Source organism: Colletotrichum chrysophilum, assembly GCF_026319265.1.
Source record: "Colletotrichum chrysophilum strain AFK26 chromosome Unknown scaffold_1, whole genome shotgun sequence".
Taxonomy (NCBI): domain Eukaryota; kingdom Fungi; phylum Ascomycota; class Sordariomycetes; order Glomerellales; family Glomerellaceae; genus Colletotrichum; species Colletotrichum chrysophilum.
Genome location: NW_026517288.1, coordinates 445,417 through 464,277, shown reverse-complemented (window position 1 = coordinate 464,277; position 18,861 = coordinate 445,417). Strand labels below are relative to the sequence as shown.

The window sequence follows — 18,861 nt, the reverse complement described above, 5'->3', positions numbered from 1 at the left end:
ATAATGGTGTATTTAACACGCAATTGTACGAGTCACCGTCAGGATTTAGACTTATGGGAATGATCCCGGGTGACTATTGACCAGGAACGTCGGGGATGCAAGAACATGGCAATGCAGGATAAACTCCAAATCAGCATATCCGCGCGCAGAAATTTCAAGAATCCCATGATGCCCATCAACACCAACCAGCCGTGCCGCGCAAGCCGGACAATGGAACTTTATCAACAACCGAAACATTCCAAAAGCCAAGACGACCCCTGAACCCTTGACCGTCCCGTCACCAGCCCACACGCGGCGAACCCTTCATGATCCAGACGGTACGTGGCGTACATGCAAGGGATGTCAACCGTCCTGCTGTGCACAGCGGAAATCCGATTGTTTGGGTCGTGCATTCCACCGCGAAAGCAGAATTTCTTCTCCCGCGTGAAGGCACCCGCGCCCAGGTGACGTGAGGATCACCAGATGCCGTCACAGGGCCCTTTCTCCCTTCAAACGTGTGCCCCCCAGGAGATGCAAGGGTCGAAGGGTCCTGGGATGATCAAGCCCTCCTGTCTCGGTGCAATTCGCTCGAGACATGCGCTATCGTGGTTCCTGATTCCATGGGGAAATGACTTCATTCATGCTTTTTGCCCCTCGCTGTTCCTGAACTCAATCGCACCCGCCCAACCTTACTACAGGCGATGTAAACTCAGAGAAGAGGGTTACAGAAGGTGGGAATAATTGCAGTCTTGAAAAATCAAAATTGCAGGGCCCCGCAAGAAACTGAATTGAGGCCGAAAGGTCGCTGGGTCGCTCACTCATACGCACGAAAGTGTGGGGCACTACCTGCTACGCTTGTTAGATCCCGCTTTGGCCTCAGCAATTATCAATCAGCACTGGCCCAGATCGTCTAGTTGGTTAGGATGATACGTTGTGGTCTCCATCACTCAGCGATACCGTGTTGACGGCGGTTCGAATCCGCCTCTGGGCAGTAGTCTTTTGCTTTTTGCTCCATTGGCATTGGATCAAGCCTTTCGGTCTGTTTTTTGTTTTGCCTGCATTGCCTGCACCGCCTTTAGTGCCAGTTGATGACGAGAATGGTGACAAAACCAATCGAGTGTTTGTAAAAGTTGTGTTCTTTAACGTCAACGATTTGGCATCCTCGTTCGATTCAACCTGCTGTTAAACGCCTCTCAGTGACCCATGGGTATCATAATTCTAAATACGAACAAACACAGACCGTACATTTCCACTTCCTCTGACCGAAATGACCTCCCCATTCACCTCCAACTCCGGCGCCTCATCCTCTTCGGGCGTTAAATCAGGCCAATCTCTCCACAACTCACATTTTGCAAGTCTAGTATGAGCTTTTCGCCGGACGAGCCTCACAACCCGGACAGCCTGCTCCAGATCGCCGACTTCGAACAGCAAAACCTTTGGCTTCAACCAATCCGCGACATCCAATAACCTCACGTAAAAGACATCGGCGTGGTCACAATCATCGTACACCGGCAACCCCGCCCCCGGCACGAGCGCCAGCTTGGGTTCGTATTTGCGCACCGAATACCCCATCTGCCCCCGCCCGTACGTCCACACGCTGCTCGATATATACGGCGGGTTCGAGACCAAGACGTCGCAGGGTGGAATCGTCCGCATCGCGGCGTCGTCAAAGACATCCTCCCGCCTAAAGGCGATACTCTTCCGGTCTGCGGGTGGCACTAACACGCCCCTGTCGACGTTGCGCTTCAGATTCTCCCTGGAGAGGTTGACAGCGACGTGCGAGACATCAATACCAATCACATCCATCGTTCCCTCTGCTTTCGAGAGGGCATCATACAGCCCCAGAGCAATACAACCCGTTCCCGTGCAAAAGTCAACGACTCTCATATCACCGCTCTGGTTCAACAGCAGCTCCCCGCCGCGGATCATCTCGCCGAGGTGCATGACATACGCCTCCGTCTCGGCGCGGGGGACGAGGACCCCCGGCCGACACCGAAGGTCCAGCCTGCCAAAGGGCTGCGAGCCGAGGACGTACTGCAGCGGCACCCCACGTCCTCGTTTCGCGCACAACCTCGCCACGCGACGACGGCCGACCTCTTCTTCTCTCTGCTGCTGCAGCCCATCCCCAGAAGGCACGCGGGGATTTGAAGTATCGCGGACGTGCTCCCTGATCCACCGCAGCTCCGTGACAGCCGAGTCAATGTCGCGGCACGCCGGAAGCAAGGTCCTGACGTGCGGGGATATGGCGCCCGCCTGGCGTATGAGTGAGGGCGGGAGACGAGGCATTGGACGGCCGGCAGCGGTGGTGGTGGTTTTGGTGGGTTAGACTCTGGCGTGAGTCATGTAGATCATGGTGTCACTTGTGGCTTGTACGTGGTAAGCTGACGTCGGCCTGGATGAATGGGATGAAAAGTCTGTTTGCTTGGGGGAGGACGAAGTGGTGGTGGTGATATCTGGCAATTGTTGCTGAGGTGGGAAGCTTTTAATTTTTCCCCCGCTGGAGGAGCTGTCGCTGTCGCAGCAGCGCGTGCTTCATTGGAGCTTGGGCCACCTAAGACACCACACCAACTGACTTACACGCCTGCGTCGGATGAGATGGGAGTCATTCGGATGTCATGATACGTCCAACTCTAAAGTGATGGGTTGTTTCATGTGGCAGTCGTAGGATGAACTTACCGATGATGTGCCTCGGAGGATCTCAAGAGTTCGGACTTGGCGGCATCGTCGCGTTCTCGGCCAGACAAAGGCATCGCCGAGGGGTAGTGCGCTATTGGGCGATGAGCCCACTCACTCATTGTTCTAACGGGAGTTTTTGATGATTGAGAACGGTAGTAGTATTGTATTCCAGCGACGAGGAAGCAAGATGGGTAATCGCAATCCAAAAGACAATGGATGGTGTACAGTGTTGTTATAAGGTCTCAGAACCTGATAAGGAAAATTGATGGGATATCATCCCACCACGAACTCCGAAAAAAAATAACAAGCAGAAAAAGTAGTCAGACACCATGAACCCAAGCCCAACAAACAAATCATACCTCCGTGACCGTGATATTCATAACGTTGTTCTTGTAGTCCTTGATGAAGCTCTCGTACCTTGGGTAGACCTTCTCGTCGTCGACCTCAAGGTGGTTTGTCTTTTGTTCATCTTCCTCTTCCTCCTCTTCATCATCTTCTCCTTCACCATCTACCTTTTCCTCGGCTTCTTCGGCTTCGTCATCTCCAGGGTCCTCATCACCGCTTTGATGCTTTTCCTCGTCGTCGGCGTCTTCATCACCATTGCCGTCAGCATTAGAGTCGACCTCGTCCCAAAAGTTTCCGTCTTCAAAGTAGTAATCGGCCCAGTCACCGTAGATCTCAATCTCCGGCTTCTGCTCCTGAGCTGACTCGACTTCTCTCATTGAACTCTTTGGCCGCGGCTCCGGCAGCCACGATTGAAACCTCGACACTGGCGCCCCCGTGTTGAGGATTGTCTCCTTGGACGACCGCCAGGAGTATTTCCGGGGCAAGGACTCCGGGCTCATCTGGTGGGCAATGTGATCCGACGGCGGAGGGGTGGTCGGGTCAGACACAGACCGCAGCCGGGGATCTGTGAACGGAGTTGCGGGACGGTCCTTCACCGGGGTCAAGAGCGGTGGAGAAGACGGGCTAGAGGGGCCGGCTGAGTCGTCGTCGACCATTGTTGGAGACGACACCTCTGCGGATGAGCGAAAGGTTCCCCGTGCAGGGCAGGGCGAGTCAACGTCTCTGGAGGAGAAGAGGGACTCGCTGTCGTCGGACCATCGAGAGGTTTGTGCTCGTGGAGTGTACAGACCCAGGCGAGATTGACTCCTGGAAAGGGTAGGTGGAGGAGATAGCGGTACCATGCGGACGGTCATCTTCGGCTCTGGCTCGACGTCCTCATCCGCTTCGACTTCATGTACATCGGCCTCTTCGCCATCGCTCACACTCGGCGAAGGCAAGTGTCCCGACCGCCTTGTCGCTGTTGTGGACTTCGTAGAGCTCCTCCCAACCTCAACCACTTTTGCCGGACCAGAAGAATTCGTCCTGGCAAGTCTTGCCTCCTCAAGGTGTACGCTCTCGACCCTCACACTCCGTAGACGCCTGGTCTCCTCCACTTCATCCGGGTATGGCCACATCTTGAGGCCATGCTTGACCCCGCCTCTCTTGTGCTCCTCCTGCCTCTGCAACGACATGAGAAACTGCATGCACTGCTCATCATTTGGAATCGCTGTCCTGGAAACAGGCCTCTCTGGCCGGTCCGGTGTATGGATGATCTGGAATGAAGATTCATCCATGCTGTCTTGCCTCCTAGGAGAGCGTGGTGACGTTGAGCTGTCTGGGGATTTTGGAGACTTCGGTGATTTTGGTGACTGCATGAAGCTCTTGATTTTGAGGTTTTTCAGGTACGGCGACAGCTGCGCCGTCCAGTTCGATTTTCTTCCGTGCCTTGCGTGGTCCTTCATGTTGACTGTTTGCGGGATTGTCCAAGACGTGGAAGGCAGCGCCGACGGCGGGGCCGCGTGTTTAAAGTCCATGGCATCAAAGGCCTTCTCGCAGGGCTGCAGGGAAAGAGAGGACCAGGAAAGTGAAAGTTCAGCTGCGTATGCACCGTCGAGGGCAACTTCTTTGTAAAGTCTGGAGAAAAAAAGCCATCATGGTTCCGTCGAGTGCAGCAGACAAAGAATGCATGGCCGAATGGCTTCTCATTTCAGCCAAAGACATCTAGGAATGTGGCGACTCCAGCAGAGTTTACCACCCCATTCCTTTGTCCGGATGATGATCCCAGGCCTAACCCGACAATCCAAAAAAATAACGACAAACTATGAACCGGCCCCCGCGTGTAGTCTGATCTTATCGATGTTATCCCTCGCAGGATGTGAGACAATCTTCCCCACCGTCATTACTATAGCCCAACTGTAACAGTCATATTATTACTCAGGACCAGGAGGACCGGAGGGAGCTCGTGGCACAGGACCTCGACATCCGAGAGGTACTGCACGCTCGCGACCTCATCCTGGCAGGTTCCCTCGGTGGGCACGGGTAGCGTCGAGAGTAACACAGCTGTATCCCTGCTGTTCTGCCGCATAAGCTCGTTGAGGATGACATGCTGTGCTCGGGATGGCAGGTCATTGAACGAAAGCGCGATGCCTTGTGTGGAGTACGTCGAGCCGTCGCCTTCGCCTTCTAGCCTGGAGTCTAGCCTGTAGCGCTCCACGAGCTCCGCCATGTTCATATGGGCGTCTCCATGCTCGGAGGATGCGGCGGAATCTTTGCGAGATCTCGGTTCCGCAAACGCAGTAGAAGGATCAAACTCTTCAGCCGTCGTCACCCTCATTTCAGGCACAGGGCGGCTGGAGAACCGGCCCGTGGAGGATTGCCTCGAAAATGCGGGCCTTTCCGCTCGCGGCGTCTCTTCTTCCGTTGTGTCCGCAAACATAATCGTTGGCCCGGACGTGCCCTCAACATCAATTCGCGTCTCGGGCACCGGTCGGCTCGAGAATCGCACGGCGGAGGATTGCCTGGACAGTGTTGGTCTGGCCGGGGTTGCCGTACCAGAAACGCTCACCGGCGGCAATTCAGGGTACGGATTGCCGCTTGACACCCGGAATCCACCCAGCGATCGAGCAGTCACGTTGCGATCCAGACCGGGTCGTTCAAGCGGAGTTGGAGGGGCCGACACGTTGTCACCGGCCGTGTGGCTTGGACCTGATTGACCTTCGACCCGAGCTTGTGCAACCATGGTGCCATAGGTCGAGCTTGGTACGGCACTTTTGCTGGACTTGCTGTTACCTCGCCTATGTTTGGATGGAGTGGTGAGGAGGTCATCGCTCTGGCTTCGTCCACGCTCCTTGCCAAGCAGTAAGGGTCTTGTTGGCGTCTCCGTATCATCTGCCTCATCCTCACTGTACTCGCTCCCTCCACGTTCGAACTCAGAGTCAGAGTCCAAGCAAGAGGGCTGCTGTTCCTGCTCGCTGAGCTCGCCGTCCGAGTTGGAATCATCCTCAAAGACCTCATCTCCCAGGTGAGACGTGTGAATTCCAACGCTGACGCCAAGCCGGGAAAGCTTCGCTACCGTAGGTCTTTTCGGTATTTCGCCGAAATGTACCATACTAGGCCGACGCCCACTTTCGATGTCCTCTAGTGGAATATGCGGATTGAACACGCCAGGACGCCCTGCTGTCGACTCGATGATATTCGCGAAAGATGTTAGTTCGTCGGTCGAGTCGAAATTCGGGGCACGTCCTCGCAGCCTCTGCAAATCGTCCCACCATTCCTCATCCCTGAGGACGTCGTGAACTAGAATCTGAGACTCAAGATCGCTAGATTGGCCATTGATGATGAGTTCGTAGGTGTTCAGCTGACCAGATGCCAGCCAGAATACCTTGACCTCAGCCTCAATTCTCAGCTTCTCCAGGAGAGCCTTGACTCGTGCTCTCTCTTCTTCCACTTCGCTCTCATATTCGACAAATACCATGATGCGGACATCATACACTTTGTTCCAAGTAGGCACGCTGTGAAGGATATAGCCGAGTTGGAGGATCAAGGTGTCTGCGACGTGTTAGCCTATTTACCAGAGATGAGGGCAATTGTCGTACATGTATCAAAGTTGGTGGTCAGAACGCTTTTTCCGTCCGACACAACCTCTGCGGACATTTGAATAGGCCAGAGATCAAGATATCTCTTCGTATTGCCCTTGTCCTTGCGCGGTGTCTCTAGCCTTTCGAAACCCTTTCCGATAGCGACATTGAGCTTATATCTCAAGGCAAGGTCTTCCAGCATTGTCATATAGCTGGTAACACTCAGCATGGATTCGGTTTTGATCACGTCCGTCGGAAGATGACCCTCTAATAGTCGCGCCGAGGTATCCCCACGTCTCCTTCGTACTGGCCTCTCTGCGGGTCGTGGTCTTGGTCGTGTGTCCTCGACGGTCGAGCTTGGAGCTTTCGGCACTGCTACCGACGGACGGGAGCTTCTGAGTTCATCCATGTTGTAGAAACCCATGACTGCAATGTTAGGACGCATGCCTCCTAGCCCGGCTGACAAGATCAAGTTTCGGATGCCCCAATTGAGCGTCGGAGACATGGTCAACTGTACGAACGCCTTGATCCGCGAGAACTCCGAGATGTACTTCGTCCATGCTGCCTGCTGTAGTCTTGCTTCGTGGACACCACTGCTGAAGTCATCTGTGACAATGACGTGACCAAGAATATACAACCCCCCTTTCTTCAAAGAGTTGCAGAACTGGATGAGCCTGGTTTGACTTCTGGGGTTGTTGATGAGCAGGATGATTTGCGGACGCCAAAATTTGATATGCTCCGGTCGTAGGCGTAGAAGATACTTCCTGACCTGGTGATAAATCAGGTTTTGCGATACGTCTCCCCATCTCTTCGGTGGACTGAGGTAGTGGATCAGCGAGAAGAGGAAAACAAGAAGACATATGGCAGTGGCAGCGTAAGTCTGGTCGATGAAGAACATGGCTGCCGCAGACATTATAGTACCAGCAAACGCTGCTTGCCAGCTGAAGAACTTGAAGGCGGGCCTGAAGTTAGGTGCTGATCCAATGCGGAGCAAGAAGCAAGCTAGATTCATGACGAGAAAGGTCATCTGCTGTGCATTAGCTATGGACCAGTGAGGCGGGGTGTAGCACTCACCTGATAACCCATAGAAATAAGAGTCGCAATCTGGTTGAGGTTGGCGAGCATGGAAACCTGAGCAAGACCGTACGTCAAGAGAATCGCGTAGATCGGTTCATCGGCCTTCTTCGTCCCTTGGCTTAACGGTATTAAACCCGGTAACAGCTTATCCCTCGCCAAAGCCTGCATCAGCTTCGCCGCACCTACAAGTCCCATGACAGCGGAGAAGAAGGTGACGGCGCACTCTCCTGCAAGAATCAAGGGCATCGACAGGCTGGTAACAGAGATGATGTTGGTGTTGTTAAGAAACGAGTTATGCGTCGTGGTGGCAGCCATGGAAAAAACTACGACCAAATACGCAATGAACGTAGTCATCATTGCCCAGAGTGTTCCTTTGGGAATGTCTTTGCTGGGATTTTGCAGATCTCCAGACATTGAAGCTCCCGCAAAGATCCCGGAAGTCGCTGGGAACAGAATGGCAAAGAGCTCCCGAAACGTCTCGAGGCCATTATAAGAGTCGCTCTTTGTGTGAGGGGCAAAATTGTCCACCAATGTCTCGAGGCTGAACCCAGTGAACCGGACTCCCAGATCGTCATCTCGGAAAGGAGCCTTGAACATGGCAGATATCGGGATGCTTATGATGGCAAGAGACAGAATGACTAGAAGTGCATTGCTGGCCTTGGCAAAAATGCCACTTCCAGCCAGGCCCAGCGCAGCACACAGCAGAAGTGCCAGTGTCTGGAGCAAGTGTGTTGCCCAGAAACCTTGGGGAAACAAATCCCCCGCGTTCAATTTGATGCAGTCAATTAGACCAACGACATTGAGGGCGGTGTTGAAGACTTGGGCAAGATAGAACAACACGCCAATGGAACCGCCGAACTCGGGACCAAGAGACCTCGAGATCACGTAGTAGGCACCTCCACCCTTCACCTCGCCATTTGAAGCTATCGCAGAGAGGGACAGTGTTGTCAGAAAGTCCACCAGATAGGCGGTGACCAGCAATCCTACGGATGGTGTTAGTCTGCGCTAATGTAAATGAGGGCGCCCGTGCTGGTGCCGACGAACCAAGCATGCCCAAAAGCCCTACTTGGCCAAGGATCCATCCAAATCTCAGAAACATCAGGATGCTGAAAATGTTGAGACAGACGGGGATGTAGACGCCGGAAACTACGCCCAGCTTGGGGCTCTTGCTGCTGGCTTGCTCCATGCTGGAGAGGCTCGGTCGTCTGTCACCTCCCATGGCGGAGGATACTGGTTGAAAAGGAGAGATGAGTGCGTTTGGTTGGTGGGATACATAAACCGAAGCTGGGCTCGAAAAGGAGAACGCGAACGCCACCTCCGCACTTTCTCTTTCTCCACGCCCAAACGGGGTTGGGGAGCAAGACGTTTCGATGAATGCGAGATCGATGAAGACGGAGATTCGATCGAAAGTAGTAGCACGCGGCAGGCAGGCGGATGTGGTCTTGTTATAGTTATAAGTCCCCGCCCATAAGTCACGCCAACAACATTGTGCTGCTGCCCAGTGTCCTGTCCTCGCTCAGAGCGTCCACAAAGTGCAGTGTGGTTGAACGATGGCTGGCGACGGTCTGGATATTGCGACCAGTAATAGAATTCCCTAGCAAAGACCGGCGGGCCGCACAGGCATCCAACTGGCCCGGCGCATGTCTCGCGTACTGCTTGTCGTCTCGTTTTCAGGGTTCACCGTTCTGCGTGCAAGGGATATCTGGGTCGATCCAATGCAAGCCTCTCCAATACCCCGCGTGCCGATTGGGAATTGCGATTGTGCTCCAATCCCTCCGGCCTGTCGCGCCCTGCTGTTGGAGATCCACACACACTCCCAAGACGAATGGCATGCAGCCGGTGCAGAACACGCAGAAGATGAGCCCGAACGTGGGAGATAAACGACGTCATCTGGCAGCGGAGTCCAGATCGGGCCGGAAAAGCATCGCTTTACGGCGGTGAGGTGGTGGGGGAACAGCGTGCTTGCGGCGCTTGAGGGACGAACTGACACCAGAATCGAGATGCGAGGTATCCGAATTCGCTGTGGCCGTCCAATATCAGGTAAAGTGCTTCAGGGTTGCGAGCTGCGTGATGGTGTGGTGAGGCGTGTTTCTACCGGTTTGTCCGAAGATGCTGTGCCTCTTTCCGCAGCACCAGCGTTCCGTCAAATAAACCACCGCCCATGCCATGCCATGCCGTCCTGTCGTTCCCGCAAACCGCGCGTCTGCCTCCGTGCCTTGCTAGTCTTCGCGGCCGTCGTTCGTGTTAGCCTCCGTCGTCCGGCATCTGGCTCGACATTCCATCTGATGCTAGCATGACCGCCAGGTTGGTGCTCCAAAATAGCAATGGCGGCCTGTCGGTTGACTCACGCGCATGACAGCGGCAAACCGGAGAATTCAGTGAGATGGACCACTGTCACCACACAAGATGGGCGGCGTGTATCCGTAGTGTAGTGGCTTATCTGCATGGGTAGGTAAGGTAGGGCAGCGTGTGCATGGGGTTTGACCAGCTTTCAGTGTGGCCGTGTGTGCTTCTGCGGTAGTTCCCTGACTCGATGGGGTTTCAATGTCAGAGGTGAAGGGTGCACGGGGTGCCAAAACCCCAAAGTACCGCTACATCCGCCGCACAATTGCAAAGAGCCGCCGAAGCTGGGGATGCTGGGCCGTTGTCGCGGGGCTCGACAGTCTTGTCTTCAAGGTCACGACCATCATTCAGCAGCGCCCGGTCTCAGGGCCAGGAATGAACGAACCCCCACTCTGTTCTTCTTTCTCACTGCAGCACTGGTGCGAGTGAGGCGAACTTTGGGTGGTGCTCGTGCAGCTCAGTTAATGGAGGCGGCGAGCCAATTATGGGGTCTCGCTTACTCAGTTGGCCAATTACCTAAGCCAAGGCAAGATAGTCGGTCCCGATAGAGCAGATAAGGTCGCCTGGCAAAGCTGCACCTGATGTTTTTAGCAGCTGAGCAGCCCTGGTTTCCCAGTCCCGTCCTCGGCTTGCCCAAGTTCGAGGACTCGAGGCATCAGAGACGCCGGTCCGCCACCTTTCCCCATGAAAAGATTTCGTAAGGCTTTAACATGACCGGGGCGGAGGATGTCCGTCCGACTTCACACAAAACAAGACACATGTCCTCGACGACTACGGATACCGACCCAGTCAGCAACATGCTGAATCATGGGAGCCAAACCCGTCCGTCGCCTGAGTGATGGAGGCAGGTAAGGTATGTGTGGTGGTGGCTGGTGCTCTCTGTTGCGTTGCAGGTCCCGTCCCAGGCGACAAGATTGACGTACCGATACGACCCAGGTGCCTGCTCAGGTGCGGATAGCACAGGTTCAGTGCCCTCGTCTCGGTGGGAAAAACACCCCGAGAGAGACCTAGCCCCTGGCTTGCTCCCGGGTTTCGGCAAGACAACGCAGCACCTCCCACAGCACAGGGCACTTACATGGTACAGAGCCGCTGACACCGCTATCAAAGGCACCTGGCAAGTTAAGGTACAGCACTGGACCCCCGTATCCGACGCTATCGGCGCGACTGCGAGGCGTGAGCCACAACCTCCAGACCTGCCAGATTAGGTCACCCGACCCGCATGGGAAGCCGCGGGTCCTTATCACGGGTTCCTACCTAGCAGCAACAGCTTCGACCGCACATCCTCCTAGCCGTGCGCTTCAATTGATCTCGTCAGCTGTCTTACAACTGCGCCCAGGTAAACCTCTTCCCGTACTTCAACTGCTCCACCTCCTCGACCTCCTCTAGCTTCTGTACCTGCCTTCCCTCCGTCTCAACTTTGCTCTCCCATGACGCCTTGTTGCTAACTTTGTCTGTGTGTTGACCCAGATCCGAGTCTGCGACGGCCTTGCTTGGGTGCTACCGATATAGCCAATACCAGCATTCGATAACCCCCGAACGGCCTCATCAAACAGCAAAATGGCGTCTCCTTCGAGAGACCCTTTCTCCATCCCAAGGGCCGACTCACCGTCCCGCCAGTACGGCGCTTCTCTTCCTCGAGCAGATGCCACCGCTCGTCTGGCGTCGCCCGTGCCTTCGGCTCAGTATGGCACTCCCCAAACAAATCGCATCCCCGGCCAGGCCAACAGAGGAGGCGAGAACGGTGACACGGGTAGCCTCACCCCGTTGGCTGGAGCTGCCGGTTCGAGCGTCCAAGGTCCTGGCGTCTCAGCTCTCGCTGCAGCGCTTTCCAACTCTCTAGGAACCTCTCCTCCAAGACACGGCACACCACCAGTACGCTCTGGTACTCCTCCTCCCAGACCTCTCTCTCCTGCCGCTGCTGGTGCCCAGCTATCAAGCACTCCCATGACGAACTACGGCTCGTTCGACTCCCGCTCGCGAGGTGCCGCTACTGGCGCCTACGAAGACCCCGAGGTCGTCAAGAGGCACCTGGTTCAACCCTCGGACGCCCCGTCAGAGGAGTCGAGCATGCGAGATGGCGTCAAAGGCAAGCAGACAGCGGATGACAACGAGACTGGACTGAACGAGGACGAATTCTCGAGTTTGCAGCTGCAAGGCGGAGATGTAACGCGAGGCATTTACAAGTGGACCGAAGATGCGGAAGCTCGAGGCAAGGTGCAGCGCAGCAAGAGCTTTAGCGTCTCCAGGCCAGACCCCGAGACGGACATTCTTGACATTAATGCTATTAAGGTTCCGGGTGGTTTCCGCCGCAACTATCTGCGCCGGGCGGCCAGAAGTCCCTCCACGATTCGAGACGGCGGCGAGCGCGGCGAGCCCAGCAATGGCGGTGCTCAGCCTCGTTTACTCACTTCAAGCTTCCTCGAGTTCCTTACTATCTACGGTCACTTTGCTGGCGAGGAGCTTGAGGAAGATGACGAGGCTCTGAAGCCAGGCGAATACTTTTCCTCCGGTGGAGAGGACGATCTCTACGACAGCGACGAAGGCAGCGATGACGATCGGGAACCGATGGAAGACAGTGCGCTTCTGACGCCGTCGCGCCATAAGAGGAGAAGAAGGCAGCGTGGAGGCAGTGGCAAGAATAGCCCGATGAGCGCCGCGCTGCTCTTGCTGAAGTCCTTCGTGGGAACTGGTGTGCTCTTCTTGCCAAGAGCCTACCTGAACGGTGGCATGCACTTCAGCAACCTCGTGTTGCTAGGTGTCGCTGCGCTGAGCTACTACTGTTTCGTTCTGCTGGTTACTACCCGTCTCAAGGTAGAAGGTTCTTTCGGTGACTTGGGAGGCATTCTGTACGGCAAGTGGATGAGGGGTATCATCCTCTTTTCCATTGTCATCAGTCAGATTGGATTTGTGGCCGCATACATGGTTTTCACCTCAGAAAATCTACAAGCCTTCCTCTTGGCAGTCTCTGACTGTAAGACCAACGTCGGCGTCAAGTGGTTGATCCTGCTGCAGGTGCTCGTGTTCCTGCCCTTCTCGCTGCTTCGAGACATCGAAAAGCTGAGTTTCACTGCCTTGATTGCGGACGCATTCATCCTACTTGGCCTGGCCTATCTTCTGTACTACGACATCTTCACCCTGAGCACGAAGGGACTGGCGGACATCATCATGTTCAACCGCAACGACTGGACTTTGTTCATCGGCACCGCCATTTTCACATTCGAAGGAATCGGCCTTATCATCCCCATTCAGGAGTCGATGAAGAACCCCAGCAAGTTCCCTCGCGTCATGTTCGCGGTCATGATCATCATTTCTGTTCTCTTCATCGGTATGGGTGCGATTTCCTACGCCGCGTACGGATCCAAGACGGAGACGGTCGTTCTCCTGAACTTGCCCCAGGACAGCAAGCTCGTCAACAGTGTTCAATTCCTGTACTCTGTTGCCATCATGCTGTCCATCCCCTTGCAGCTGTTCCCTGCCATCAAGATCACCGAGAACGCTCTTTTCACCAAGAGCGGCAAGTATAACCCGTACATCAAGTGGCAGAAGAACCTGTACCGTTTCTTCTTTGTCTTCCTGTGCGCTTTCATTGCGTGGGGTGGTGCGGATGACTTGGACAAGTTTGTTGCTCTTGTTGGCAACTTTGCTTGTATCCCGCTTGTTTACATCTACCCAGTAAGTCTTGACCCCAATCATCGTTCATGTGATTCCAATCTAACTCTGTACAGCCTTTGCTGCACTACAAGGCAGTTGCTAGAAATAGATGGTGGAAGATTTCCGACATCTGTCTCTGCATCTTCGGTGTCGTGGCCATGGCTTATACTACCGCTATCACCGTTTACAGCTGGGCCAACGGCGATTCCGACCCTGGCAATCCCGGATACTGCGATAGAAGGTAGATCGACCACGAGAGGGTTGTGGAGATTAGGCGGTTAGAAGATGGATATGCTACCGCATTTTGTTATCATGAACTGCTGTCTCAAAAGCGTTGGGTAGTCATTGCATGGTTTCCAGCGGGTTCGTTTAGGAGAGCTTAGGCAGCATTTGGTTGGTCGGTATTGAGTATGGGCTCCGTAAATAGACTGTTCCGAGATCAGAGGGCTCGTCGCCATGTTCATAGTTATGTATCTGTACGCCTTAGCAGAGTTAAGAATCGAGTAAACGTTTTCTATTGTCTGAAATTTAGCTGCTTCGTTGGACTCTTCATATTGGAAGGCTCATGTTTGGTTGTTCATCTGAGCTGGCGCACCGCCACATATTTGCCTGTGGCGCAGTCATTATCAGCGATCCACTTTTTGCTTCTGGGAGGCAGGCACTCAAGGCGGCAGCAGCCGCGGCCAACCGTAAGTGATCACTTCCTTCCAGCAGCATCTCATCCATCCAGGTCGATCTCAAGAACATCATCCTTGTGAACAAGTCGAGTAAGATCCGAATATTCCCACATCACGAATCAGAATCTGACCCAATTCACAGGTTCGTCGAGGTCCTCCAACTTCGAGTTTTTCTGACCGCCATACGCCTCGGCTCGAGTCTTGCCTGCCCAAATCCAGCACTACCGTCTTTGAAACTAGCATCTCGCCAAGATGAACGCCCCCGATCGGTGAGTGATGAGTTCGACGTCTTTCGATGTCGTTTGATGTTGTTAAAGGCTTTTGAATGTTGAATCGAGGTCCGAGGGCTGCTGGACTATCACATTGCGATGTCTTTTATGAGCTTACTGTGCTCATCCTCAATGGCTTTCCTGCGTTCTCTGATGTGGCTGATGCAACGCTCTTTTCACCTTGTTCTTTTCCGACGCACATGCCTACAAGCATCCGCCCCGGTTCCATGGCCACCATCTCCATGCTAGGCCACTATCTTGTCATTGAGCTCGAATGATACTGAGCTGGCCATCAATCCGCCCCTTCATCTCAATATGCCTCTCATTTTATATGGAATAGAGGATATGAAAAGCTAATAATGCGACAGTTTCGAGCTCTTCCTCCTTGCCGATGGCGAGAAGAAGATCGAGGAAAAGGTCTTCTCCGGTATGCGGCTATTCACTGCTTCCTTTGCTTTTACTCGGGCTCACAATCCTCAGGAATGTCCAACACCTCCGACTTCATCCTGAAGAAGGAAGACCACACTCTCGGAAACCTCCTCTCTGAGCACCTCAAGCAGCACAAGAACGTCCTCATGGCCGGCTACAAGAGTAAGCCTCTACTCAGGCTACCGCCGTCTTGGGAGCACCCATGCTAATTTCGCCGCCAGTCTCTCATCCTAACGTGCCCGAGCTCTTTATCCGCGTCCAAACAGACGGCTCGATCCCCCCCAAGGAGGCGCTAGTCCAAGTCATCAAACGTCTCATGCAGGACTTTTCACACCTCAGTCGTGAATTCACACGAGAGTTCGAGCTGCGTCGTATGGTCGAGGCTGGACGGTCTGCAGCGCAGGGGCAGTAAGGCAACTTTTGTGTGAAAATAGCATTACATCTTCTCTGGGCGTTCTCGGGCGGACTTGGTCATAAAGAATGGAAATTGGGGGTTCTGATACCACACGTGTGCTGGTTTTAGTTTTCGCCAAGGACAGGCTCTCGATACGAGAAAAAGTTTGGTCATTGCGAATTACGTCGTTAACTACGCGAGATTCCCTCTCGTGAAGTTCGTTTGGTGTATGCCTACAGTGTCATTACTTCAGTTTTGACATGCAGCCCTTTACTCCTTCAAGTCAACCAAAGTCATGATTTTCCCTGCTCGGTCCTTGCGGCTGGTAGATCCGACACAGATTCTTGCCCAACCGTGACCATCGTTGCAGTCTTCCTGCACTTTTTCAAGAGCCGGGGGCTCGTATTCGTACTAATCCCTCCGTCGCTTTGCCTTTACGCGTTCACGGGACCCTCTCCACCAGGAATGAGCTGTGAACAGAGTCAGAAACGGCACACGTGCTAGAATAAGCAGATGAGAATATACCATGCAGATGTTGTTGCCGTTCAGGAGAATCTTGGGTAGCTTAGTGTGGTTTCCGGAGTAGTCGCTGGCATGGGGTTAGCATGGTCCACCACTCTTTTTGTTGAAATGGTTTACGAACAACTCAGTGACATCTTCCAGAACCATGTCTAATGACTCATTAGTATCGCAGGTCAAAGTAGAGTCGGATGACAGTATTTACTTACTGACGTAGTCATCGAAACCGAGCAGGGTACCACTGAATTCTGTCATGTTCGTGAGCATCTTGTGAGGTGAGGGGCGTCAGAGACTCCGTACCCTTGTCTCCCTTCATAACCACCCAGATTCTTGATCCGACACACTTGTCGATGAGTTCTGCCCGCATCAGCTTCCGGCTGTCGTAGTTTTGGACCCGTCGAACCCACCAAGAGGGAGAAGTTGAGACGCCATTTTTACGCCCTGTGGTTACCCGTGGTGATGACCTCGTGATGATATAGCTCGTTCAATCAGTTGCCAAGGTTTGGCAGGGATTATGGCCGTGGAATGGGTTGATATTCGTCTAGATATTGGGGTTCTTGTCAACCGCCGGATCTTCGAAGCTTGAGATGATCGTGGTGACCCGGAGGCGTGTGCTGCAAAGCTTGGGCGTGAGCCTATCCGCATCATGTGACTTTGTGTTTGACCGCGAGTGTGACTAAGCCGGGCCACGCGAGAAGCTCCAGCGGCCATTCAGCGTCGGGCGTGAATCAGAAGTTAATTGAACCCCTCCATCACCCACCACAACGCGTCTGCCTGCGGACCCGGATTCCTGATTAGCCGCGCCATGCCCGTTGGCAACCATGGCGCATCACCGTTGTTCCGGATGCGTTGTCCGGCAGGATTGAGAAGTATATCTAGACCATCTGGCCATAGGTTTCATTCTTTTACAACGCCTCTCCGGTCGCGGAATGGTTCTGTCGCGTATGTCAACCCCACAGCACCACGCAAGACCGGCACACTGACACTAGCTGCAGCCGCCCAAACTCGACCATGTATCCTTCGTCGTACGGCCGGCTTTGGCACCCCGGCCATGGCATCAACTTCAAGCCAGCAAGACCGGAAGAAGAAGCGCATCCGCGAGTCGACATGCTTCGCTCCTTGCACACGACCTCCGCAAACTCTTCGCAAAGCGCCGCGGCGGAAAGCAATGAGAGCGAGTACATTCTCTCCGAAGACAGCAGCGAGTCGATAACATCCGGCGACGATGATGTACCATTCTCAACGGCGCCCGAGTTCCAGCCTGAGTCTGATGCGGCTTCCACTACACTATCCGACGGCACCAACGACCCCGAAGCCCGCGTTCTGACAGATTTGAAGTTTCAAATACCCGAAGATGCATTCCTTGAGGCTCAGAACGCGCCTGATGGCTCGCCGGAGTCCTTTTACACTTATACGCTCTACCGGGGACCCTCCGACGAGGAGGGGGAGAAGAAGGTCAAGGTGCACTACTGCAAGAGCAAGCATACGATGGAGCGAGTTTGCCAGTACTTCTTGGAGGACAAGGTCCTTGGTTTCGACCTTGAGTGGTATCCTAGGGCGACCAGAAAATCAGGCCCGAGGCAGAATGTGTCTCTGATCCAGCTTGCCAACGAAACTCGGATCGCCTTGTTTCACGTTGCATTGTTTCCGGCCCAGGACGACCTCGTATCGCCAACCTTTATCAAGATCATGGGAGACCCTAGCGTGGCAAAGACAGGCGTGGCTATTAAAGGAGACTGTACTCGGCTAAATACGCATCTGGGAGTCCCTACCAGGGGTATATTCGAGCTCAGCCACCTTCACAAGCTCGTGAAGTACTCCAAAGAGGGCCAGTACGACCTCATCAACAAGAGGCTGGTGCCGCTTGCCGTGCAGGTCAAAGAACATCTCGGCCTGCCAATGTTCAAGGGGCAAGACGTCCGTTCGAGCGACTGGTCCAGGATCCTGAAGCCGGAGCAACTCATTTGTAAGCCCCTACTCTGCGAGTCGTAAAGTTAAGTTTCTCACGTTCACTAGATTCGGCCACAGATGCGTATGCTGGCTTCCAGCTCTACCATGAACTGGAGAGGAAAAGGGCCAGCCTTGATCCGACGCCCCCGAGGCCACATTTCGCCGAGCTTGTCCTGCCCATCCGACTCGCAGATGGAGCAGCCGTCGCAGCTGACGATATCGACGGTGCCGAGAAGAAGACAGACGGGAGCGTCTTCTTCCTGACTGAAGTCGAAGGCGAATCCATCGCCGAGAGCATCCAGAAGGCACCTGCAGTCACTCCCAAGCGGACACAGCAGAAGGATCCTCGAGTCGCCGCTGCAGAGGAGTGTATGGCAAGCTATAAAGCCTCGGCCGGACCGTTCCGCGCCACGGGGCCCGCGGTGCGATCGTACTTCATCTGGAGGGACAATGAGGACCTGGATCCAGAGGCCATCGCCAAGATTCTCCGCGAACCACCGCTACAAACGATGACGGTGGTGACTTACATCTTGGAAGCCATCAAGCTGCAGACGCTGCCGTTCGACAAGAAGCGTTTGCGAGAGGAGTGCTTGTCCAGGCTGTCCACTGACTCTGGCAAGGGAAGATACAAATCCTTGGTGCAGGAGGCGAGCGAACCTGATGCGTAGAAAGCATCATTGGCCCGACGCTGGGCCAAGGCTCGCGTCGGTGTAAATATGTTAGTGCCCTGGCGACGGGTGAAGATATGACGACGCTCATGAGCATTGGATGGAGACCAATAGAGATACCCACATCAGTAAAAGAATGCATTACGCTTACAAGTTTCATGCTATGTGTATTTGAATAAGACGAAGACGGTGACACGTTTTAAGCCAACCAATGCCATCCAAGGGGGCGGCATCATGTGTCTCTGTAACCAGGTCATATGCAGTGAAGCAGTCTGCCATGCAAAGGGCGAAAGAAATAACTCATGTGACTTAGTCATGCCAAACAGC

At 54.2% G+C, this 18,861-nt stretch overlaps 5 protein-coding genes and 1 non-coding gene across 6 annotated transcripts; 4 read left to right on the top strand and 2 right to left on the bottom strand.

The window, feature by feature from the left end:
* Positions 1-878: 878 nt before the first annotated feature.
* Positions 879-970, top strand: COL26b_000124. Its single transcript has one exon. It is a non-coding gene; the product is annotated as a tRNA-His (tRNA).
* Positions 971-3,008: 2,038 nt separating this feature from the next.
* COL26b_000123 (uncharacterized protein) lies at positions 3,009-4,442 on the bottom strand (the record flags this gene model as incomplete). The annotated part of the gene is made up of 1 exon (XM_053173096.1): positions 3,009-4,442. One exon carries the CDS (start codon positions 4,440-4,442, stop codon positions 3,009-3,011), a length of 1,434 nt encoding a protein of 477 aa, XP_053042802.1.
* Positions 4,443-4,882: 440 nt separating this feature from the next.
* On the bottom strand, positions 4,883-8,853 carry COL26b_000122 (uncharacterized protein; the record flags this gene model as incomplete). Its single annotated transcript, XM_053173095.1, has 4 exons — positions 4,883-6,528; positions 6,576-7,584; positions 7,632-8,617; positions 8,679-8,853. 4 exons carry the CDS (start codon positions 8,851-8,853, stop codon positions 4,883-4,885), a joined length of 3,816 nt encoding a protein of 1,271 aa, XP_053042801.1.
* A 2,681-nt stretch (positions 8,854-11,534) lies between these two features.
* COL26b_000121 (uncharacterized protein) lies at positions 11,535-13,873 on the top strand (the record flags this gene model as incomplete). Its single annotated transcript, XM_053173094.1, has 2 exons — positions 11,535-13,649; positions 13,703-13,873. 2 exons carry the CDS (start codon positions 11,535-11,537, stop codon positions 13,871-13,873), a joined length of 2,286 nt encoding a protein of 761 aa, XP_053042800.1.
* Positions 13,874-14,557: 684 nt separating this feature from the next.
* On the top strand, positions 14,558-15,415 carry COL26b_000120 (uncharacterized protein; the record flags this gene model as incomplete). The annotated part of the gene is made up of 4 exons (XM_053173093.1): positions 14,558-14,574; positions 14,943-15,001; positions 15,055-15,165; positions 15,225-15,415. 4 exons carry the CDS (start codon positions 14,558-14,560, stop codon positions 15,413-15,415), a joined length of 378 nt encoding a protein of 125 aa, XP_053042799.1.
* A 1,512-nt stretch (positions 15,416-16,927) lies between these two features.
* Positions 16,928-18,534, top strand: COL26b_000119 (uncharacterized protein; the record flags this gene model as incomplete). Its single annotated transcript, XM_053173092.1, has 2 exons — positions 16,928-17,882; positions 17,933-18,534. The coding sequence occupies 2 exons, from the start codon at positions 16,928-16,930 to the stop codon at positions 18,532-18,534; spliced, it is 1,557 nt and encodes a 518-aa protein (XP_053042798.1).
* Positions 18,535-18,861: the final 327 nt, after the last annotated feature.